Source organism: Hirundo rustica, chromosome 4 (assembly GCF_015227805.2).
Source record: "Hirundo rustica isolate bHirRus1 chromosome 4, bHirRus1.pri.v3, whole genome shotgun sequence".
In the NCBI taxonomy this organism is placed as follows: domain Eukaryota; kingdom Metazoa; phylum Chordata; class Aves; order Passeriformes; family Hirundinidae; genus Hirundo; species Hirundo rustica.
In genome coordinates, this window is record NC_053453.1 from 53,545,959 (window position 1) to 53,569,911 (window position 23,953).

The window sequence follows — 23,953 nt, forward strand, 5'->3', positions numbered from 1 at the left end:
TTTTTCTCAGCGAAAGGGGAAGATTTTATTAAGTTAAAAGTCGAAGGGCACCGCGGAGCAGCAGCAGCTGCCACCTTGGGGAGATTGGCTTGGGCGGGTAGCAGCCTCACAGCTCCTCTTCTCCAGAAAGGAGAAGCCCCGTGGCTCTGGGCTCCTGCCAGTTCAGGTTCTTGCAGGAGCCAAAAGGGCAGGCACGGAGAGAGAGCTCGATCATGCGGACTCTTGCCAAGGTGTCCTCTTTCAACCATCTCGGGCAAGCACATCCATGGCAGATTGCCCTGGCGGCTCCCTCCTATGGCTTGCGTGTCTTCTCCGCAGGCCCCTGGGGATGGCACGGGGAGGGGGAGCATGGTCCTTGCCGTACATCCCAGGGGGACCGTGGAGACATTTGGAAGAGAGAATACGGGCCAAAGGTGGCTGTGTGTGGCCAGGAGAAATGGGACTAGGAAAGGGGAAAAAAACAGGTTCTCTTTTTCAGGTTAGAAAGATGCTGGTGATGTAGTAGTTTTTCTCCTCCTCTTCCCCTCCTTTCCACGGGGAAGAAAATTCCTCTATAAAATATAATTTTCACATATAAAATCCTGAAAAAGGTGCATGTAAGGAGCCAGTCCAAACAACGTGCTGAGGTATGCAGGCAAAAAGGGTTCATTGAAAAAGCTTTGGGAGGGGAGTGAGGAGGTTAGGGGTGTGTGAGATTCCTCGCCAAGGTGGTAACGGATGGGAATTCAACCTCCCTCTCCCCACAAGTGAGGAATGGAGCAAATACAAAACAAGAACAGATAACAAATGTAGAGCAGACCTAGAGAGAGAGAAAACGAGAAATGGTTTAGAAAGATTCCAGTGAGCACAGAAATGCCATCCCTTCAGCTCCCTGTGGAGATGGCTGTCTGGTGCCCTGCTACAGACCCACTCATCCCAACACCCATCAGCAAGCGCTGGTAGAGCAGGGTGAGCCCAATCCAAGCAAGAAATAGAAGCACTCTGGACAGCGGGATGCCCTTGTTCCTGTCACCCTGCTCCCCCCCATATGTGGCAGGGATGCCTGCAGCTGAGCATGGGAGAAGGACCAGGTCTAGTTGGGCCTGCTTTGATGAAGACCTAAAATTACTGTGCTGCGATAGGGAAACCACTTCAAAGGTGAAGGGAACAGATACACTGCCTACACAGGGAATGTGTATCCACCCACGTTGGCACCCAAGCCATGGGGCCAAGGTCAGCTTTTGCCTGGCTCCCACAAGCAGCCTGGATGAGCAGCGATTGGTGCTGGCTGTATCACGAGCACCGTGAAAAGGGAGCAGGGCCCACAGAACATCAGGGACAACAGGAGGGCCAGCAGTGCAGGCCAAGAGGATGCAAGAAGCAGAGAAGGATGAGTTTAAGCCTAAAGTTTCAAGCCTGAGCGGAGCAGGAGAAAGTGGCAGTTTCCACGTCTCTGCAGCAGCCAGTCTCAGCCACCTGCACCCACAGGGGACATGCCAGCATCCCCAGGCTCACCGCTACTTGCTGTTGCACAGTGACTCCTTCTCCTGCAGAGCCGCCATGGCCAGGCGCAGGTGCTCCTTCAGCTGCTCGATCTCTCGCTCTGAGCGCACCTTAATGTGATTCAGCTCTGCATAGACATCTTGGTATTTCCCTGAGGCAAATCTCTTGTCCTGCCAGGGGAAGGAGAGGGGTCAGGCAGGTTTGCAGGGCTCATTTTAGGGAGGGTGGCAGCAAGGTGAGCCCAGCAGAAGACTCAGCAGGTGAGGAGGGGAGAGCTAGCCCTGGGTTTGAAGCCCATCCCAATCTAGGCCAGGCAGAAACCATCGAGAAGAGGAGCGTGGAGGTATCACTTTGCAAATAACAGGCCAGAGAAGAACACAGAGACACTGGTCCCACAGTGGCAGGGATCTGCAGCATCACGTTGAGGAGGTGATGTGGGCTTTACCACGACTTGTGTGCATGTGGGACAGCCATACAGGAAACATAACCCCAACAGGAATGCAGGCCACTGAGAGAGCTGGGTGCAGCTGCTTATATGGCTAAATCCTCATGTAAGTTATAAACTCCTGGAGCATCACTGAATTCCAAAGCCTCTTTCAGGTTCCCCTTTGGCAGGGGCCTTTGAAAATTCCTCTGAAGGAGCTGCTGCCAGTGGAGGGAGCAGCACACCAAGAAATGGTGCCCAAGGAAACAAGTCCACTCAGAGATGGGACAACTAGGGGAAGCAGAATGCCAGGCAGCCTTCACCCAGGTTTCCCACTTGCAGGAGGTGGCCTCCTGTCTTGTCCATGCTTATGTGTGCACACATCTGTGCAAACGAGCAGTTAAGTCTGTGACTCTTCCCTCGTACAAGGTCAGTCTATGCCAGTCTGTGCTGTTGGAGCTGCTATGTGCTCTGCAGTCAGCAAGGACAAGCAGCACAGGCGACAAGAGGGTTTGTCTCCAGCATCTCATCAAACCCAGCTGCTTCCCTCCCTTCCCTCGCCTGCTCTTTCCCAATTGCTCCCAGAAAACACCAACCTTTTGCATCATCTGCAGCTCCTCCCGGAGGCACTGCACCTCCTTCTTTACATACTGGAGCTCATTCTCCTTCACCCGCAGCAGTACCTGTGCCAGAGAAGGGGGAGAGGAACCAGAGGTGACTCAAGAGCCAGCGCCTTGGAAAGGCCGGCAGGCCCTGGCGCAAGCGCGGTGGTGGAAAAGGAAGGAAGGGCCAGAAGGGCTGGGGCAGGAAACGGTGCAAGCAGCCTGAGAGAGCAGCGGAGGGGAGGCTTGCGTTCTGCTTCCTGCCCCACTCCATTCGTCACACCCCTCCCATTTGCTCCAAGCCAAAGCCATCAAGAGGAGAAGACCCCCGGGACAGGCGGGGATGGAGGCACCCAGGGGGACCCCCGTACCTCCAGCTCGCAGGAACTCCGCTCGTTGTTGTGCGAAGCGCGGTCCCCAGAGCCCCGTGATGAAATAAAGCTTCGCAGCTTCCCGATTTCATCTGAGAGGCGAGTCTGCAGCTCCTGCAGGCAAAGCAGAAAGACATCAGAGTAGCCATGGCTCAGATCTCCTACTGTCCTGACCATTCCATCCTCATGGCAGCCCTTGTTCAGCTTAGAGACCTGCTGTAATCCCCTGCATCCGTAGGCAATGGCAGCATCCACATCCTGCAGAATACGCTCGCCATATTTAACACCACAGTCAAGATAGCCTCTAAATCTTTTTCTTTCTGATGATAAAATCAGAAGGGAAGAAATATGAACAAATAGGGGAGTTTTTACAGAGGGGCTGTGCTGTATGAGGGAGGAACATGCTCCTAATGCTCCTCTCTGCTGGTAGGAAAGCTCTTCTCTTGCCTGATTTTTCTGGAGGAGGTCCTTCCCCTCCTGCTGACAGCGCTCCAATATCTGCTCCCGCTCTTCTGCCTTCTGGGTGAGCTCCCCGATTTCCAGGCACTTTTGGGAATACTGCTCAGAAAGCACCTGCAGCTCCCGCTTCAGCGACTCCATGTCCAACCTGCCAAAGAGGCACCAGCTCATCGCTGCCCCAAAACCCTTGCCAGCTGCTGGCCCCTGGCATTGCCTTCCCCCCTGCCATGGCCAGTCTCTGCCCACATCCGTCATTAGCACAAGACAACGTTCCCCATGAACACAAGCTTCCGTTCCCACACTCCTCCACATGAGCGTGGTGCTTCTTGGAGCTCCAAGCCATGCAGAAAAAATAGAGGAGTTTTCCATAAAGAAAATAGAGGGGAAATAGCTATAGGTATGAGAGAAGTGCTACAGGGAGAAATGCCAAGCAGGGGACAAACCTCCCTTCCCTACAGCTGCAGCAGCCCTGGGAGCCACTACTGGGCATCCATGAGCCCTGAGGAGGGAGCTAGGGAAGTGGCAGGTGGAAAAGCACAGGGCTAGAGCTGCAGGTGGGGTGTGGTGACGGCGGCACAAGGTGGCGTCATCGGACAAGGGGAGTGAGAGAGATGCTTTCTTACTGGTGCTGCTTCTGGAGGGCTTCTGGGAGTGAGCTGCACTGCTGGAAGCTCCGTGTCCTGCCCAGTTCCTTATTCATTTCCTCTCGGTGGGCTTTCTTCAGGGCCTCAATGGCTGCAGAGGAGGACAATGAGAAATGTGGGATCAGGCTGTGCCAGCTTCATGAAAAACACACTGGAGAACTGGCTAAGCTCTCACTACTGCAAGTTTCCAGATCAGTCTTTGCAGATTCCCCCTTCCCCTTCTTCCCTCAGGGTATTCCCCACAGTCTCCACACTCCAGGATCATCATGCTGCCAAGGGGACTAACACAGGGCACCGTGGGAGCTCTCTACCACTTCTGCCTCGCCCACCTACAAGAAAGTGCTAGTCCCCTCCCACCCATCCACAGGGGCATGACCCCATTTCTTTCAGTATCTTTACCACCCCATCTCCACCAGTGCCACACGAGTGAGAAGCACCAAAGCTCGTGCTCCAAGCAGCGCCAGCCTCAAACCAGTACAGTCAACAGTGTGGCTCCCGATGACTGGGACAACTGGCTTCTGGCAAGAGACACTGGGGAGAAGCAGGAGGGGCCCAGCTGAGCAGGGGCACAGCTTGGTGTTTGCTCCTACCTGCTGCCGTTGCCGCTGCCTCCTCAGCCAGGAGCCGCTCCTTCTCCTGCCGCAGCCGCTCCAGCTCTCGCTGGTGGTGCCTCTGCAGCTCCTCCATCACTTGCTGGTGAGATGACTCCATCTCAGCCAGGCTGCGCTCACAGGCCTCCTGTTGTGAGAAGGAAAGGAGGTGTGAGAGACCCAGGAGGGAAGAAGGAAGGGCTTGGGCCAGGACAGGCACCTGGCTACAACTCCAGGAACATTTTGAAAGGAGTGAGACTACTTCCCAGGAGAGTCTTTTCCTTCTGAAAGTGAGGTGGCACTTTAATCACTGAACACAAGCATTTGACAGGGAGACACATCTTGCAACCCCCCTTTGTGCTTTACAGATGGAGAATGTTCCTCTAGCTCTTAAAACTAAAGCAGCGAGACAGGAACATCCCTCTTGGTCCAAGAGCTGGGAATAACATGCCCGACACCACAGTCCCAATCCTACACCAGGCTGCACTGCGTGGCTGGAAGAGATCAGCAGTGGGAACTGCATCTCCGTATCTGCCTTTTAAATTAAGCAGCGTCCCCTGGTATCAATGAAAACTGAGCCTCTTCTCCTGAAAAGTGACACTCTGCACTACCCTGTGACACAATGGAGGCTGCCAAAGAGCCCTCCCCACAGCCTAATGGTTAGGGATCCTCCTCACACAGCTCTCCCTCCTTTTTGATGGCTCTGAGACCAAGGGGATGGTTCTTTCTATGCTGAGTGCTATGGTCAAATCGAGTTAGAGCAAAGCAAAGAGGTTCCCACCTTGGCACTACGCCTTCAACCCCCCTCTAGATGCTGGCAGCACCTCCCTGAGCCTCTCAGGAAGGATTTGTTTGTTGTTCATCAACAAACCGTGCCACTATGATTAATAGCCTGGGCCTCAAGGACGTCAGCAGAGAGCTAGGAAGTCATCACATTCCCCAACAGCTCCTTGCCATCCCATTCCTTCCCCACTAAGGACTAAGGCTCATACAAAAGGCTCTGGAACATGTTGTATGAATGCAAACCCTTTCTGGCTACTCCTCTCTACTGTGCTGAGGGAAGCTGGGAAGCTTCACAGAACAACAGAGGGAAAGGTGAGAATAAATTTAGTGATCTATCCACAGACCAGCTGCAACCCTTGGCAGACAGAGAGAGCGAATCCTTTGGGGAAAGGCCAAGTTTGGCCTCAGATGTGAAATGTTGGCTTTTGAGCCAAGTTATTAGGAAGATAAGGAAGTTCCTCCCCACTGCTTTTGCCTTTTTTAAATTTTTTTTTTGACCATAAAGAGGCCCGTAAGCTGTAAATATTAAATCACGAAAACACAGAGACTAGCTGGGGCTACAGGGCTTATGGGTTTCTTTATCTGTGCTAGGTGCAGCCAGCCGTGTGGAACAGACTTCACCAGCCCCAATTTCCTGCCCTGCCACCCCCCTCTGCCCCAGCATCTTCCAACATGTAAAGTCCACCCTGAAAACCCCACTGCATGGTAAAATGGCAGCCTCCTCACAGGAAATCCCTGTGGGATGTGACCCTGCTTGCTTTGGATGAGCCCACAAGAGGGGAGAATAAATAAACAAAGAGAAGTGAGAGGATGAAGCACGAGAAAATTCTGCTTTGCTGGCTCTCCCAAATTCTGCCTGTGCTGTCCCAGCAAATGAATGGGCCACACTGTCAAAGTGACCTTCAAGGCTCGGGCTGTCCCCAGGGACTGACTGACTGACTGCTTTTTAACAAGACACACGGGAGCCCCAGTTAGCAAGAACCACATGTGGTGAGCAGCAAACCACCAGGGAACGACCTGAGGCTCAGAATGAAGCTGCTGATCCATTCCCAAGCTGGGGGAAGACTCACCCCCACGGCCCAGGACAGCATTGTGCCCACATGCAAGGCAGGACCCAGATCCTGCACCTCTCCCCAAATTACCCTTCTCTCCCTTTCTAACTCTGGCCGCTTTAAGGCCAGGCAACATGCACCAGCTTTTATATAATTAACATTGATTACAAATGGGCCCAGTTAGGGTCACCATGGCAACCCAACGATTAGCGATACCTGCTGGGCAATGAGCTTCGTGCCAGCAATTCCCAGTCTGGTACTGGGAGTGAAGCCCCAGGCGCTGGGTCCCGCACTCTACTCACCTGTGAGATGTACCCTCGGGGCACATGGCTCTCCCCCTGGGATTTTGCTGCCTCCCGAAGGCTCTCATTTCTGGCCCGGCAGGACTCCAGCTGTGCCCGCAGTGACTGGATCTGTGCCAGGGAGAACAGAGAAAGATGTTCAGCCAAAGGTGGAAAAGTGCCATGGCCTGACCAACGTGCCACATCCAAACCCCGGGCGTAGGGGTGGGGAGGACAACACATGGCCAGTGGAGGCCTCTACTTCCCCAGCAGCCTGCCAAGAGATCGGACTGGCAAAGCCAGCCCCAGCCTGGTTAGTGCCAGTAAGGAAGGGAGGAGACATCCCAGCTTTCAGAGGTGGATCCATGCTGGAGGAAACCACCACTGCGTGGCTCCTTTCAAAGGCTGGCACGTGAAGTGCTTGCAGGCTTGGGAATAGCCAGAGAGGAAAAGCTGTGAATGTACGCCCAGGAAACACAGATTCCACACAAGTAGTGCCACCAAATAAATTACCCTGGACCAAAACACGCTCTGGGGAACCTCTGCAGGTGTGTGGGAGCTGGTCTCTAGCCTTGCATTACCAGGCTCCAAAAGCTTCCGTACACTCAAGGAGTCAGAAAGAGCAAACATCTCTCTGCACCACTGCCCTGCTCTCCTGCAGAGCCTTCTGTAGTCAGGTACCACATTAAGGGGCCACCAGAATGTCAGTTTCAGAGAGGAGGGATGCTCCTACCTCCTTTTTCAGCGCCTCATGGGTGTCTCCCTGTCCCCCCTTGCTCTGGTTCAGCAGTGTTGTCAAGGGCACCCGCCGCAAGTCCTTCAAGGGCAGGCGCTCCAGCTCCAGCCACTTCTTCTCTATTTCCTCATTCAGACGAATCCGTTGGTCCTCCAGAAGCGGAGGAGCGGGGAGGTCCTGCTCCCCGGCCTTGCGGGAAGGGTCTCCTGCTGGCCCATCGCTGTTTGGGCCCCTGCCATCGGGGGTCTCAAACCATTTCCGCCTCTCCTCTGAACGGATGGCCAGATCCCGCTCCAGCTCCTCATACTTGGGAGCTCGGTCGGAGTTCCTCAAGCTCCCTTTCGTCCTCTGCAGGGACCCCTGATTTCCAGGGTCTTGTGGCAAGGGAGACAGCTCCACATAGTCAAAGGCGTGGCACTGCCCATCCGCCTTCCAGTGGCTGCCCTTTGAGTTCCCCTCGGAGCCTGAGCCCGGACGCTGCTGCTCCTCCGTCCGGAGTGAGCCTTTCTGGGGAACACAGTTACGGAAGTTCTCCTTGTCACAGTCAGGGAGTCTGAAAGCAGAGCACAAACTGGTGAAGGAGAGGCACCATGTGGGAAAGAATGCCAGCAGAGGCACTGCCAACTGCTCAAGGCTCAGACCCTCACTCAGCCCAGCCGTACAAAACTACACCCCGAGCGCAGAGCTGGGCCTGTACCATCCCATCCCTCAGGGAAACGGATTCCTCTACCAGGCAGCAAGGATCCACCCTGGTTCCAGCTATGCTGGTGGAGAAACCAGTCTAAACTTATGTGGTGAGGAAGAAAGCAGGTACAAGAAAGGGAGCCATCACATTCTCAACCCCTGTGAGTGGCTAGTGTAACCAAACCACCTTCAGAAGGAGCAGAGGGCAGGGCTGATCTGGGAGCGGTGGGATTTCCAGGGGGGCCTTCCTCGCCTCTGCTAGTCAGGGTAGAGGGACAGCAAGAGAGAAGAGCACAAGCAGCACTGGGCTGCTCTTACTTGGTGATGTCTGGAGCACTGACTGGGCGCACATTCTTCCTCAGGGCCTCGATCCAGTTGCGCCGGATGCCAGAGGTCATGGCTGACAGGGTGAAGACGGCATCCTTTGTCTGCAACAGGGAGGTGACAGAGGCCCTCTCAGCACCCAGTGGATGTGCAGCAGCTCCCTCTTGCTCCCTGAGACCCACAGCCACTCGCATACACCAGTGCTGGGCTGTTAGAAGGGCCACCCTCTGTCTCAGGCTCTTGGGGACAGGTGGAGGGGTGGGAGAGGAGATGCAGGAGGTGTTTGAGGGGGATCCCTCATGAGACCATCTCCAAGCAAAGGCAAAAGAAACCTTGTTGGCACACTGGGCCAAACATGCACTGGTGCAGTCCATCTGTTCAGGTGCCACGTGCCGGCACTGGTGTGCAGCAGCAGGGCACAGGGAGACCCAGACCATGAAGTGTCCACTGCTGCACACCCACAGAAATACCACTTCTCATGCTGCCCTAGCAGCCACCTCCTGCTGCTACAACAAATAGCCAAGGACAGAACGGTACTGGGACTGGATCCAGGGTACAGGTTGTCACTCAGAGCATGGTCAGCCAGGTTACATCGAGATCTGCAGTGCTCACCACTTCCCCTCTGCATCTGTGGAAAAGTTGCCCTGGCCAACATGTCACTTAGACACTCCTGGCATTTAGCTTGGCTCCTGGATTGCCCCCAGTACAGCCTTCAGCCAGCCCTGCAAAGCCTCCTCCTCCTTCCTTCCTTTGCAGGCAGGCAGCCCTGATGTCCCAGAGCACGTGTCAAAAAAACAACCTTGGGCCACCACGCTGGCACAAGATCTGTATAAACTGTCTCTCAGCACCTCAGCATAGGGAGGGAGCTCACATTCCCACCCCACGTCCCTCGGTGCTGCCTCTCCGTGCAGGCGGTGCCGGACACTCACGTGTATCTGGAAGCCGTAGTTGCGCTGCACCGCAAACTCTGTCACATCTGTGCAGGAACGGAGGTCGATTTCTCCGTCAAGGTCGTCAGCCTGCAAGCACAGCCACCCACTAGGACATCAGTGCTCAGCCAGCTTTGAAAAAGGCCACCTCTGCCTTCATCCCACAGCTCCCTGGCAGCCAGGCTCAGCTCTTTGGAAACCAGGCTCAGTTCCCCAGCACAGCCTCTTCTAACCCAAGGGCTGCCAGCAGCGTGGATGGAGAGCATCCCAGATACCCAGCCACAGGACCAGCCCTCCTCCCCACCTCTGACAGTCCCCCCAGACCTTGCCACCCTGCCCTCATTCTCTTCGCCTCCCCTTGGCGAAGAGCAGCTCGGCACCTCTGCCATCCTTCAGGAGGACGTGGTGCTGTTGCTCGTCCCTGGTCACACCAGAGCTGTGCTTCTCTCCCCCCTGGCCAGGAAGGAAGAAAGGGCTGGCGACAGGCTGGCCACGCTTACCTCCTCTGCGTTCGAGTCCCGGTAATACCTCAGGCTCGAGTCGGTCAGCACGAACCAGTGCTTCTTCCACTGCAGGCGCATCGGGCAGGGGGAGGGAAGGGCAAAGACAGGAGGGAAATGGATAGGCAGTTACCAGGGAAAGCGTAGGAACAAGGAGGGATGCTCTGCACTATCACCTCTCAGCCTTCTCTTCCCCCTCCTCCCTTCCAGATCCCCCTCGTGACCCTCTGTGTCCACAGACAGAGCGAGACACCTCCACCAAAAGTTTCTCACTGCCTCTCCCAGCAGGAGAGACCTCAGTAAGCAAGGAGGAAGGAAATCAGCTGGCTCAACGGGGCTCTCCAGCAGCAGGGGATAGGGTAAGAGGCAGACTCTTATCTGAGGCTTACCTCTCCTGGCTCATCCAGGATGGACATCCATCCCTTCTTGAAATTGAGGAGATCTGGCTGGAAAACAAAACAGAAAATTACTGTCTTGGAGTGGCCCACAAAAAGGGCTTTCCATGCCAGGGAGTGGAAGGTGAGTCCCCTGTGGCAGAACAAGAATGGGAACGGCCTTTTAGGAAACTCAGGGGGCTATGTGATCCTATGGCAAAAGAAAACTGGGCATAGCTCTCAGCAGCAGGCAGCTGTTCCTGTAAGAGGAAGCAGGAGATAAGAGAAGAGGTTTTAAAAAAAAAAGTAAAGGAAAATATGCAGCAAAGAGGTTTCCACAAGGTGCCTCAGAGGTATTTATTCAGAGAGGTGGAGGCAGGGACAAGGAGAGTGGGCAGAAGGGAGTGCTCCACCATCACCAATGGGGCTTGCCTCAGAGATGGAGGCAAAGCCATAAAGAACCAGAACACCTTGTCTCAGCCCTGGCTGTCCATGCCCCAGAGCTATGTCCCTCTGGTAACTTCACCACCAATCATTTATTAAAAACATAGTAGCTCAGCTCTCACTTCTCTTGCTACAGGAGGCAATTCAACAGCTGTGAAAACACATTGACTTTAAATGATGTGCCCCAGGGTAGAGATGAAGTCAGTGCTTGATCTTCTCCCCTCTCCCTCCAAGGTTCAACAGTCTCTGAGATTCTGAGGGTTTTTCTCTTACCCAGCTCTTTCTGTTCCCTCCCACTACAGAGTCTGCCCTCTGCCCAGCCACAGCTACAGAAGATAAGGATGAAGAGAATTTCACCCAGATTACCCTGTGTCACAAAGAAGTTTCCACACACTCTCTGCCTCCTCCTAACCTCATGTCGCCAGTGCAGCATCCCAACCAGTTTATCTTCTTCCCAAGGTGGAGCACCAGAGAGCTGACTCAGGAGAACCTTTCTCTCTAGCTTCGCCCTCAGCCAAACAGGCTCAAGCTGGTCCCTCCTCCCACCCCTGCTAGCTCCCAGGAAGTTGCACCATCCAAGAACTGAGTCCAATGCCTCCTCACCCATGGAAATCAGTTTGCCAACCTGCCCCTTCTTCAGCAGCCAAACCAGGCAGGGGCAGTGTTGGAGAAGTGATGGTACCAGAGGTCCAGCACTGGACCTGCCAGTCCTGTGGAAGCCACCAGCAGTCCCCACGTGTCACAACCACCAGCTGAGACAGAGCTGGTGAGAAGGAGGTGGCTCAGCAAGCCCATGACCATTCCACATCCCCTGAACAAGCCCAGCGGCCAGCCACAGCTGCCCCACAAGCCCAGCTCCCTGGCTGTACAGCCAGGCCAAGCCTTTCCCTGCTTTCATCTCCCTGAGCTGCTGCCCATGGGTTACACCCAAGGTTATGGGGCGGCAAGAGGCGAGTTTGTGCCAGCCCACCCTGGCACTCTGGCTATTGGTTCAAGCAGGAGCAAGGAATCCTGCCAAGGGGAGGTCACCGCCTGCTGCAGCTTCAGGCCCGGCCAGAAGCATCCAGCAGTCCCGAGCTCCCTGGGATGGGAGGGAAACCAGAGCGAAAGGACGTGGGGGAGCTCCCAAACCTCACCTCCTGCTGAGGCAACAGGCACTTCTGGTAGCTAGGAGACAAGGGGGATTTATGCATCCCCATCAACCCAGATTTGTGGTGGCTCCACTGCTGCCCTGAGAAAGCACCCCAAAAATTAATTCTTTCTCTGCGGCAGCAGCTCCACCCTTTTTCCCGTTATTCCTTCCAGTCCGGTGACTTAAACTCCAGCTCTGAATTCAGAGTGGTGAGAGGGAAGGAAAGGAGACAAAACATCAAAGTACAACCACCTCCCTCCTGGGACGCATGTGTGCTCAACAGAAGAGGGAAAAGATGGGCAGGCTCCACGGAGGCAGAAAAACAATATAGGGAGAGAGTGGGGCTGTCATACAGATCAGCTGGGTCTCATCTTATTGAGGATTTACAATCCCAAAGCATTAGGTGCCAAAATAATTAATATTAACATGATGCATGCCGCTGGAAAAACTGCCATGAAGTCCTGCCAGAACTGCTGCCCCAAATGCAGTACTGGGGCCAGAAAATCCCCCTGGAGGGCTTTTCCCAAGCAGTCAAACTGCACAGGGTTTCTGCTTTCCTTGCCAGCCCTAGACACGGAGCTGCAGCTCTACAGAATTGTCTTTGAACTATTCTTGTCACAGTGGGGTCAGTACCATAAGTTGAGGCCTCAGTCAATACACAAAGTGCTTAAAGCTATTTTTCTTCCCTTTCCCCACAACTAAATCCAGTTTCCTCATCCAGCATAAAAAGCTGAGGATATCATCAGAGAAGAGCACGGGGTTCAAACAGAAACCCTTATCCAAAGGAAATGGCCCAGCAGCAGGAGGAGGAAACATCCAGGAAAGCCGAGCTGCTGGAAGAGATCCGGGTGCCAGAGATGCAATGATGTGGCAGGATGCACCCCTGGCAAAAGGCATGGCCCTGCGGATGGCTGGGAAGGCGGCGGCAGTGATTTCGCCCAGTTGCATCCGTACCCATCAGAGTTTTATGTTCAGCCCCACAGCTAGCCAGGCAGAGGCACCGGAGGGGGTCTCTGGTAGCTGGGAACATCGGTGATATCTGGAAAGACTGGCTTGCAAGAGCAGGTTAAGGAGCGGCAGCTGCCTGCTCTGGTTGAAGAAGGGCTACAGGGAAGGTGATAACAGTCTGTAAGTATCCGAAGAATGTAAACACCAAAGAAGGAAAAGGGACAGGGTGGGAGGAAAGGAATGGCTCCTGGGTAGCACTGAGGCGCCAGGATGGATAAGTGGAGAAGAGGCTGCGGAAGGCTGAGAAAGCTCAGTGTCCGAGCAGGATAGTCAGGTGTGTCCTTTCATCACCAGCCTTTGTCATCACCGTGCCTCTTGCTCTTCCCAAAAGCTCCTCAGCGCTGCAGGTTCTGGGGCACTGCTTGCTTCCTCTCCCCTCCGGGAGATGGTGCAAGGGGCTCTCAAGCCTCCCGGAAAGCACAATGTCTCCTCTCCTCTAAAAAGGGAACCCGCCTCATGAGGCGTGGGCCCCAGGCCAAAACACAAAGCAAAACCGCTCCAGCTTAGTTGGGTGAAAGCAACTGGAGCACACACGCAGCTCCCGAACTACACGTGCAGTGAGAAGAGCCAGCGGGCGGCGGGCTCTCCCTTTCCCACCGCCCCCATGGAAACTGCCGGCGGGCACAGCCCAGCCTGTCACCTCCATTACCCCGCCCGCGGCCGGCAGCCGCCTCTGCCAAGGAAGCTTCGCCCCAGGGCTTGGGATGCTCCCTGCCCCAAACCGCATCCGCTCCCCGCAGGGAGCAGGAGCTCTCCCCGCCCGGGGGGACACCAATTTCGCATCCGACTGCGGTCATAGGTGCGGCGAGCTGGCCTGGCATCAGCCCGGCGCTCGCTCAAGCTTATCGGGGCGCGGTGGTGCCCACCGGGGCCGAAGCGGCCACGGGGAGCTCTGGGTGGACCCCGGCGGATATGGAGAAGGGAGCCGAGGAAGAACCGCCGCAGCCTCGAGTCCCGGGACCAGAGTCCCCCGGAGGCGGCGGCTGACAGCTGCGATCCCCCGGGCTCCCGAGGAGGAGTCCCCGCGATCGTCACCCGCCAGGACCCCAACCCCAAGCCCCGACTCACCGTCATGGCGGGGGCGCCGCTGCCGGCGGGGCCGGGGTCGCGGCGGGGCCGGGCGCTGGCAGCCAGGGCGGCGGGACGGCTTCAGCGCCCGGGCGGCTTCCGCGGCCCCACCATGCCCGCTCCGCCGCCCGCCCCGCGATCCCCGCGCCTCTTTCCTTTTTCTATTTTTTTTTTTTCTTTTTTTGCAAAAGGAAAAAAAAAAAAAAAAAGGAAAAGGAAAGGAGGGGGGGAAGAAAACCACCCCCAAAAACTTTTCTTTCCTCAGAACTTCCTGGGAGGACCCGGGCAGGCCAATGGCAGCCGCCGCCACCGCCCCGACCGCCCGCAGCCAATGGAGCCGGCGGGGCGGGCGAGGCCCCGGGCGCACGGAAAGGGGCGGGGGCGCCGCGGCCTTGCGGGCGGGAGGCGGCCGATGCCGGGGCTGAGCCGTGTCCCCTCCCCGCCGCGCTGGCCCGGGAAAGGTGAAGCCCTGAGAGGGTCGGGTTCAGCCCCGGGACTGCCGGGAGCCCAGCCCTTACCGAGGCAGGCTTTCCGCTCAGGCTGGGATTTTTCGCAGGCAGGGATATTCAGCAGTGCGCACAATGGAGTGCTCGCCTTGGCTTCTGGGGCTGCTCGGTTTTATCCGACCAACCGAACCTCTCTGGGCTCGTGGCAGGGGTGGTAGGAGGTCACGGGGAGATTTCTGGTGGCCCTGGAAAGCCACAGCAGCTGGCCTCACTCAGGAAAGGGAATTGCTAGAGAGGGTCCCAAAGGAAACGGGGAGAGGGACTGTGCATCACAAAATGCCGGGCTCTACTGTGCAATCACACCAAGGTGATGCTTCTTGCTGCAAGGCAAAGGGAAGGTGCCAGAGCTCAGTGCTGAAGAAACCTGGCATAGGTGGAGCGATCTGGCTCAGCTGAACAGGCTGAGCTCAGGGCTTTGGGCTCCTCTCTGTCCTGATGCAGGGAAGTGAGGGAAAGGATGTCAACCCTTTTGAGTTTCAGAGGCCTTTTACAGCCTCTTTCCTGGCCAGAGTTTGTCCTTGTATAAAGAACAAAGCCAGGTCCTAGCAGAGGATGACCTGGCTGAGATGACTGATGTGCACAGAGGGAGACAGAGGCAGGCACTCGTGTGCAGCTGCCAGCTGCATGGGCTCCTGGAATACTTTCTGCAACCCTCCAATGCTGCTGCAATGCCAACACAATACACCTTATCCTCTTTCACACCACTAAAGACTACCTCATCTCTGTAAAACCCTCCGGGCCATCAGAGCACTGGCTAATAATAAAGCAAAGGAAAGCAGCTGTACTGAGATTTTAGTCCCAAGTCTACTGTTTGCCCTTCTCTGGCTTTATAAAAAAGCTCTGTGCCTCAGTTTCCCCACTTGAGAAATGGTTGAAGGACAAAGTGCATGGGAGTGCTAGTGAGCACATCGTTCAGGACTTGGGAAGGCAGCACCATGCTGGACCTGCTCAGGTCAAGTTCTGGAGACCTAGGTCCTGCACACAGTGACCCCCGGAGAAGAGCAGCTGCCCTTCCTCACAATTCCCAGGGCCTGGCTCCTACCTTGTTGCGCTTCTTACTGGCATTCAAATGTGGCTGCGGGCTTCCTGAGGAGCCAGTGCTGCTTTGCGGTGGGAAGGTGCTTCCACCCAGCTGTGGCTGCAGGGGAGAAAGCAGGAGCTGAAGCCATTGGGGTTTAGTCCTCACCAGGTCCTAGCATCTGACTCCTGGTGTGGGCCAGGGAAGAAAGCATCTTCCCTCCTCCTAGTGCCAGGTGGGCAGTACAGTTTCCCCGGAGGATCCCAGGGAATCAGGGTGCACAGAATTGCAACCCAGGGGACCCACCCAGTCTATGGTTGCCAATTTTAGGCCTTGTAGGGTCCCCATCACCTCTGGTTCCTGCCCTACTCACATGGTAAATGAGAAGACTCTTGTTCCCCCAGTCAGTTTCCAATGGTTTCTCAGGGTTGTGTGTATCTCGTGTGTGCTCAGGACCCTTCCAGTTCTCCTCCAGATGCTGTGCTGGACTCTCAGGCCTTTTCCAGTTGTCATCTGTCTGTAGTCCCACATCCAGACATCCCGCAGGGTTTTTCCAGTCCCTTTCCAGCTGGCGCATCCCATCTGCACGGCACACGGGCATCTCTTGGCGCTTCCAGTCCTTCTCCCACGCCTGTGCTTGGTGGGCATCCCCCCGGCCCCTCCAGTCCTGCTCCACTGGTTGTGTTGGGCTTGCGAGGCACAGGGGCTTGCCTCGGCCTTTCCCGTCACTGCTGGTGCCCTTTCCGGGCTGGGAGGATGTCAGCTTTTCCCGGAGGCTCTGCCAGCTGCATTCGGATGGCTTCCTGGGCCCTGCAAGGTGCAGCGGCTCCCCCGGCTTCACTCGTTGCCTCTCTGCCCCTCGCACCAAGCTGGGAAGTGAGATCTCCTTTTGGCTTTTCCTTGTGCTCTCCGTATGTCTCCCGGGACTGAGGGACCGTGGTGGTGGCCCTGCCCGGCTCAGCCTGACATTATCTGAGCCCCTCCCAGCACCTGTGGAGTGCAGGAAATCCCCTCGGCTCTTCTTCTCCAGTGCTGGCCGTATACCCCCTGCTTGCCAGGTGGCTTGACCCCTGTCTGAGTTTGGGGGGCAGGCAGGCTCCCCTCGGCTTCTCCAGCTTTTCTCAATGCGACAGGGAGGGTTCATGGACTCCCCTGCTCTCCTCTCCAATCTGCAGGCTGGGCTTGCAGAGCGTGGGCTCCGGCTACCTCTCTCCAGCAGCCAGCCAGGGCTGGCAGGGCGTGGGGAGTCATCCCGGGTCCTGCTGGCCTTCTTGGGGTGCCAAGCTGGGCTGAGGGAACGCTGGGGCTCCTTGGGGTCTCTGCTGCGCTGCTCAAGCTGCCAGGAGAGTCGCTGACCCTGGGTCACAGGGGAGAGAGAGCAGGGAGTCCTCTTAAAAAAGTGCCAATGAGCAGAACAAGATAGGATTAGGGCGGGAAGGTGATTTGGTTAAATGGCTCCCCAAAGAGCAGTTGCACTCCTGTGTGCATGGAGCCGGTCCATACTGTAGAGAAGCCTCTTGCACCCGAACGGTGAAAGGGCTGCTGCATTTTAAGAGCCAAGGGTCCCACTCCATGACAGAGGGAGAGCTGGGATGAAGGGGAAGAGGGAGAAGGGGAATGAAAGAGAGAAGTATGTGGCAGAAGTAGAGGAAAATGTGACAGGAAAAAGCAACTCGGCTTGCAGAGTTGCGATGAGGTCCTGGTGTCCAGACAAGCCTCACCTCCCTGGGCAGGTTGGGGCTGGACCGCCTCCGAGTTAGGTGGCCTTTGCTGGGTGGCACCGGCGTCTTGCCATCCAGCCGGTCCACACGGCCCTCCTCCAGAGCCTGGAAGGCCTCCAGCGTCTCTGATTTCCTGTGGGCACACAGAGTTGGTCCAGCTGCCACCCTGCTCAGCTTGGAAGCAGAGCCCGTGCAAACCCCGCTCCACCTTAGCCTGACCCCCAGACATCCACCTGCCCCAGACACTGTGTGTGCCGTAGCCGCCCCCTGTCCTCATCAACCACCTCAGCTTTCATATCCTGCTGCCTCACCCATGTCTTCACACTATTCCTCAAGATTCCCGCCATCTTTACATCCCACCCACTTGCCTAGGATACTTTCCCTGTCCCTCTTTATGTCCCCTCCTGCCCTGTGCTACCAGTACTGGAGCTGCTCTTGCTCCTCCAGCTAAAGCCTAAAAGAGCTACTTGGGTACTTTTTGGCATCCCCCATAATTTCCTGAGTGGCTCCTACAGTAAATGTGGAATCCCTGGGGAGCTATTTATGCTGGGATTGGGGAACACCTCTTTCCTTCCCCTTTTACTGTGGGGAGTCCTGTTTTGCAGCACGTCCTGCAGCTTCCAGGTGGCTGTGAGAATGAGGAAGGTGGGCTGCTCCCTTCTAGCAGTGCAGCTCAAGTCCACCTTTCCAACAGCTTCAGCTGCCCGCGTGCCGCAATGGATGAGGCTCTTGAGCCTAGATCCAGCCCTTGCTTTGAGGGAAATTTAAGCGCAGCTGAAAGCTGAGCTCTGCCATCTAGCCCTGCCTTCCCCCTGAAGCACGGCGATTCAGAGGTGGGGGCCCCCCAACAGCATAAAAGGACAACCCCCTGCCTCTGCCCACTGTGGAGTCCCGTTACTTCTCACCTGCGTTCGCATCCAAACATCCTCTCCACCTCCACTCGGCCAGGGCTGAGTGTCCGGGAGCCATAGCGGTCAACAGCGTCCCGCTGGCTGAGGCGCTTGGGCTTGGGCAGGTCTGCCAGCACCGTGTACTCCTGCCTCTCCAGTCCATGCCGCCCCTCAGCACCCCCGCTGCCAGAGTGCCTGTGGGACTCCCGGACCCGGGGGCCAGAGAGGTGCCCCCCGCCCCCCAGCAGCTCACTGCGGGCCGGCGCGGAGACAGCTGGGGCACGCAGCAGGGTGGACGCCCAGGGAGGGTCAGTTTTTCGGCGCTTTGACCAGCTCTCCTCAGGCTTCTGGCTGGCAGGATGGTGCTCTGGGACGGGGAGAAGGCCGTTACTGGGGGAGGCGTGAGCGACGCGGGATGCCACCACATCCACGGCAAAGCAGGTCTTCGGAGGAGAGCTAGAAATGGTCCAGGAGGGCAGAGATAAAACCCAGACTCCCTCGAGGCAGGCTGGGAGCACTGGAACACAGCACTTTGAGCCGAGGGCGTGCCAAACCATGCAGATAGAGAGCGCCCGAGATGCCCACGGTTCACAGTCAGCACACACACAGATGAACTCTCACATTGTGCCCATGGATGTGTTGAACACTTCCTGGGACTAGAATTAGATAAATCTAAACAGAGATCTGCCTTGAATCTCAGAGACCCCTGGATGGACAGCAAACCAGAACCAGGATCTCACGCAGGAGCAAACCAAGAGTACCTGCTTTCAGTGGACAGATTTCCTTCCTAAAGCCCTGGACTTCAGTTTTCACCCAGGATCCAGAGGGAATAGGCTGAGCCCACCTGGGTCTGTCTGTCTGTGGGGCTCGTGACTGCACCTCCTCCTTGTGGCCCAAGTAGCGCATCATGTCCTGTTTGCCTGATCCCAAAGTGTTGTCCCACAACCGGGTCATTTCCCCTTCCTGGGAGACAAGATAGGGCGGATCTCTGCAATGGGGACTAGTAGCTTTTGTGGGCTGGAAGAAGGTAAAAGTATATTTGAAAACTTACAGGCTGTTCAGCCCAAAGCTGCTGGTAAAAAGGAACCAGAAGAGGAGCTGTGTGAGTATAACATGATGCCAGACCAATGATGGCAAGAAACAACGCAGAAAAGTCCACATGGGAGTATCCAAGAGCAAATCTCATAAGCTCTTTAGTGGGATAGCCTCCTCAGTGGGGACTGAGAGTCTCAGATGATGGCCCCTTGCATCTCAGGACCTTAGAATCATAGAATATCTCAAGTTTTAAGGGACCCATAATGATCATCAAATCCACCTCCCTGCACATGATGGGCTCCTTCTTCTGTCTGCCCAAGGCAGGAGAGGCAGAGGGACAAATTCAACACGTCTGTGTGCCTAGGAACCTGCTGAATGGGCCCTGCAAAAGTGGCATTGAAGGGCCAAGGGAGCTGGGGAGACCAAAAATAACCCAAACCACAAGAGATCCCCATCTCACCCTGGCAAGCGTGGAGTTGGCTTCGGCACAGGCGCTGGGGTCGGTGCCAGTTTCTCTGTGCTCACCCTCAGCTCCGGGGCTGAGTGGGGGATATCGCCTGCTCTCGTGCCAGCTGTGGGGCAGGGAGAGAGGACAGCTGGTGGTCAGCACAGCCCGCAGAGCTTAGGGGTGAGTGACAGCACTGGCAGCAGAAACCAAACTGACTCACTCTCTGCTGAATGGGCAGAGGCTGGCAGAGCCCATCCTGAGACCACCAGCCTTGCTCTGGAGGGAATGAGGACGAAGGAGACTCTTTCAGGGCCCCCCTGACCTCTCCAGGGACCGCCCAGAGGAATGGTTAGAGGGCATGGCATGGGGGTTTCTCAGTCCTTTTTCCCAGGCAGCAGCTTGCAGAGCATCAGGGAAAAGGCAGCTGATTTCCCCCTGCTTGGCTTCCCGCTTCCCCGTTCCATTCTCCCCACCGAAGGGGCTCCCGGCCGGTACTCACCGCTCCGTGCCCTCCGCTGGGCCCACGCACACGTACACCTCACACTGCGGGGCTAAAATATGGAGGGAGTCCCAGGGCTCTGCTGGGGCTGCGTCGCTGCAGGCATCGCTCCCTGTGACCTCTGTGGCATGATCCTGCGAGGAAAAAGGGCGCTGTCAGCGTGCCAAGGATGAGGATGAAGCTGCCCCTTGGAAATGCCTGCTTCTTCTACCTCCTCCAAGGGCAGCCTGGCCTCCAGGGATCTTGATATCTCTCCCAGCCCACCGCTGAGATTTTTCTCCTATATCAAGAGGCCAGAGAGGCCCAGCACGCTCCTATTTGATGCTGAATGCTGCAGACATCCCAGAGACTGCATGTGTGGATGACGGTTCAGGGAAACTGCCCCCCCATGTTGGCACTGATGCTGCTGGTAGCCGCTCTCCCCCACCAGCAGGATAGCTCAGGGAGAGGCAGTAGAGCCAAGAGGAAGGAAGATTTTTGCAGAAAAGGCTGTAGTCCCAGCCTCTGCCTCTCTCTGTCAGGGCTTGCAGGCGTCTCAGCATCCTCCCTCGCCCCAGTTACCTGCGGGGCTTATGAGCAGCAGCGGGGGAGGCTCCGGGGAGCCGGCTGCGCCGCCTCCCCTCCGGCGTCTCACCCGCGCCAGGATTCGCTCAGAGGTGACAGCTCTGAGCAGATCGAGGGTGAAGGGCTGAGGTAACCTTAGAGGGCCCAAGGCCAGGAGGAGAGGGGGAGAGGGCAAGAAAGAGAGAGGGAGGCTCATTACTATTTCATCATCTCTGGCCAGTCGCTCCTGAAGGACGTCAAACAACACGAAACCCGCTGTGAACATGAAACCAGCTGTTGCCCAGTCGGAGACAGCCAAGTAGCTTGTGTATCCAGGCCTGTCCCAAAGGATCATGTTGGATCAAGGTATCTGGAGCCCAAAACCCCATGAGATTTATCCCTCTCCCGTCTTCACCTCCGGGAACAGCTTTCTGAAGCTGCCACAGGGACAGAACTGAGCCCTGGCCCCAAGCCAACAGCTGAGGCCACAGAGAATCGACCAGGACAATATTTAAGGTGAGGCAAAGCTGTAAATGCCAGCAAGCGTCAAGCAGAGATTAATACAGGGTGAGTCCCTGCTCTGCCAGTGCCCAGTTCCCTCCTTGTAGCTTTGAATCTGTGACACCCCTGCTTTCCCTTCCAGGGTCTATCAAGCCCCTTGTATCCAGTGTCCAGCACTTTCCTGCTAAGCATTGGTTCCTAGGTTTGGTCTGGCACAGTTAAATTAAGCATTCCTATGCCTGGAAAGGCTCTCTACCCGTAGAGGTTTTCCTCGACAAGAAATCTAGAAATCCTGGCCGAGCCTTTGTCTTGGGGATTTCTGTCTCTAAAAAGGCGGGTGGAGTCCCAGTATAGAACAAAGAGGCCCTTAATGAAGTATTCACAGCCTGCAGGTGGGATGGAGAAGCTCACCTGGATAACATGCTGGTGAGCCCCTGCGGCTCGGAAACAGTGCTGGCACAGGCTCTTTGCAAATACGTTGGCTTCAAAGTTCATGCAAGGTACGTCATCCACTGAACCAGACATTGTGCACAGCAGGGACGAAGATCTTTGGCTGATGGGCTACTGGCAGGGGCCAGCCAGGAGAAAAAGGAGGAAGGAACAGCAGCAGAAGAAGCTGTGGAAGCAGGAATGTTATTTCCAGACTGAAGTTTGCTGCTCCCAACTGTCAAAACTGGAATCAAAGGGAACTCACAAGGTGATCCATATAAATACAGATAATAAAAGAAGAATGTGCTCTAGCAGGGACCTCGTTTAGAAGGGGCACTGCACCCTGAAACAACTGCTGAAACCCCTCAGTTTCAGAGTCCTTGTGAACGGAAGGAATGATGCACATGTTCTACTATTTCGTTTGATGGAAATGTTATTTCTCTCTTAAAAGGCACAAAATCTATAACTTTCTTCTTAATCATGTTGGTCATAAAGCTCTAAGCAGTTTAGGAAATTTGGAAACCCACTGAGACTCTTCCTAAACTTGTTAATCATACTAACATTTTGAGGCCTGTAGGAGAGTGGACTGCAAAAGTGCGAAGGTTAACAAGCATTGCTAGCATGATGGCTGGGATCCATATTTCGGTTTTTTTGCAAGCATCCTGCCCACCATCACCTCCTCTGTCCTGCAGGGTTTGAGAGTGAGTCCTCGGATTTGAGGATGAGCTGGGAGGGTTCTACTTAATTTGCCTGGAGGAAGCACCGACAGAAGAACAGGAAATCAGACCAGCATCTGAGATGAGAACATGCCACTGGCATCCTAAACTTGGACATTTGAGTCAGAGCAGCTGATCAAAGCTATGGCTGGTCCTCAAAACAACCAAGGCCAAGCGTCAATGCCAAAAACAAAGCTATAATCTTTGTTTGTCAGTGCACTCATTTTCAGTACAGCAAGTTGCACTAGGTACCAGCCTCGCAGCATCCTTCCTCTCACTGAGGCATGTCTGCTTGACTTGTTCACACAAAATGCTTGACAGGAGCCTAAGCACTCCCCTGCCAGTGGTGCAGCACAAAGCACTCCAGCATCGCTGCACACCACTGCCCTCGGACTGCCACTCGTGGCTGGAGCCCCTGGTACCCCACTGCCTGACGGGCAAATCATTACTCCCCACAGCCCTCGGGGCCTACCGTCAGGATAATGCTGTGGTTCCCAGGGCCGGCGGCGCGCATGCAGCCGGCCGTGCTCAGCGCTCCCAGTACCTCCCAGTATCCCCAGTACCTCGGCTTCCCCAGGGCTCCCAGCGCCTCGCCGCCCGCCGAGCTCCCCCTCAATGAAGCTCGCCGTGGGAACCGCGAGGCGCGAGACCCCGCCCCTCGTCTCTGATTGGCTGTCGCGGGACAGTGATTTGAATACCGCCTCCTGAGTGGCCGGCGGCGGCGCGCGGCGCTGGCGCCCCCGGGCGCGGGCTCCACGTGTCGCGGGCAGCGGGCGGGCGATCGAGCGGCCGCGGCCGGGTTCGGCTCGGGGCCCGGGTTCGGCTCGGGGGCCGGGTTCGGCTCGGGGGCGGGTTCGGCTCGGGGGCGGGTTCGGCTCGGGGGCGGGTTCGGCTCGGGGGCCGGGTTCGGCTCGGGGGCGGGTTCGGCTCGGGGGCCGGGTTCGGCTCGGGGCCCGGGTTCGGCTCGGGGCCCGGGTTCGGCTCGGGGCCCGGGTTCGGCTCGGGGGCCGGGCCCGCGCCGCGGCACCGCGCTGCCGCTCGGCCCCCGGCCATTCCCCTCGGCTGCAGCTCCCCAGGGACCGCCTCACCGCCTGCCGAGGGGCTTCCCCAGCGCTCCCCGCAGGCAGCGCCCCGAGAGTTAGTTATCCCGAAGCCGAAACAGATGCCAAGGCAGCGGACTTACCGCGAGCACTGAGAGAGCGAAACGCCACCGTGTCCCAACGCAGCTCCAGCAGGGGGTCATGCCTACCCACAGCACGCGGAGATTTGTTTTAACGTGGGCTGTACCTACCCAGCAGAAGCCCTGCCTGACCCTCGCTATTTCTAGCATAACGTCCTTAAAATCTGTCCTCCGCTGCTCCTTCTACAATTCGAACTCCTCTTCCCCATGCTAGTGACAGTTAGAAAAATTTCAATTTCACTTTTTGTTTATTCATTAAGAGCAGTCTGCAATCCACCCCTCAAACCTATCTACCCCATACAACCCATTATTCAGCTCCCTTTTAGTCCATGAAAGTTCTCATCACTCTCCCACTTTTCTCCTCGAGCTCGTTCCTGGAACACAGTGCTGGAAGCCTTGAGCTTGATACACTACAAAGGCAATAACTACAGCGCACTGATTAACACACAGCTCATGCACACACTGCAGCCATTCCTCCTTTTTGCTGCGCTCCAATTTTCCCCCAGCTATCTGATCTTTTCGGCTCCCAGTCTGCTTTTGATCCTCTGTAATCCCAATGACATTTTTGTGCGTGCATGTG

General features: G+C 56.2%; 1 protein-coding gene across 5 annotated transcripts; it reads right to left on the minus strand.

Moving 5' to 3' along the window:
- TRIOBP (TRIO and F-actin binding protein) lies at positions 1-22,787 on the minus strand. Of its 5 annotated transcripts, none has more exons than XM_040063047.2 (20): positions 22,757-22,787; positions 21,460-21,664; positions 20,005-20,138; positions 18,038-18,478; positions 17,133-17,265; positions 15,785-16,768; positions 15,436-15,531; positions 10,251-10,307; positions 9,862-9,930; positions 9,362-9,451; positions 8,427-8,536; positions 7,422-7,977; positions 6,710-6,820; positions 4,573-4,720; positions 3,962-4,073; positions 3,327-3,486; positions 2,880-2,993; positions 2,503-2,589; positions 1,495-1,652; positions 1-799 (listed from the first exon to the last, which is right to left on the minus strand). In XM_040063047.2, exons 2-19 carry the CDS (start codon positions 21,571-21,573, stop codon positions 1,497-1,499), a joined length of 3,672 nt encoding a protein of 1,223 aa, XP_039918981.1. In that variant the 5' UTR covers positions 21,574-21,664; positions 22,757-22,787; the 3' UTR covers positions 1-799; positions 1,495-1,496. The 5 variants fall into 5 exon arrangements, with proteins under 5 accessions (XP_039918981.1, XP_039918982.1, XP_039918984.1 ...); XM_040063048.2 differs by lacking the exon at positions 22,757-22,787 and adding an exon at positions 22,666-22,719; XM_040063050.2 differs by lacking the exon at positions 18,038-18,478 and having other exon boundaries at positions 22,757-22,779.
- Positions 22,788-23,953: the final 1,166 nt, after the last annotated feature.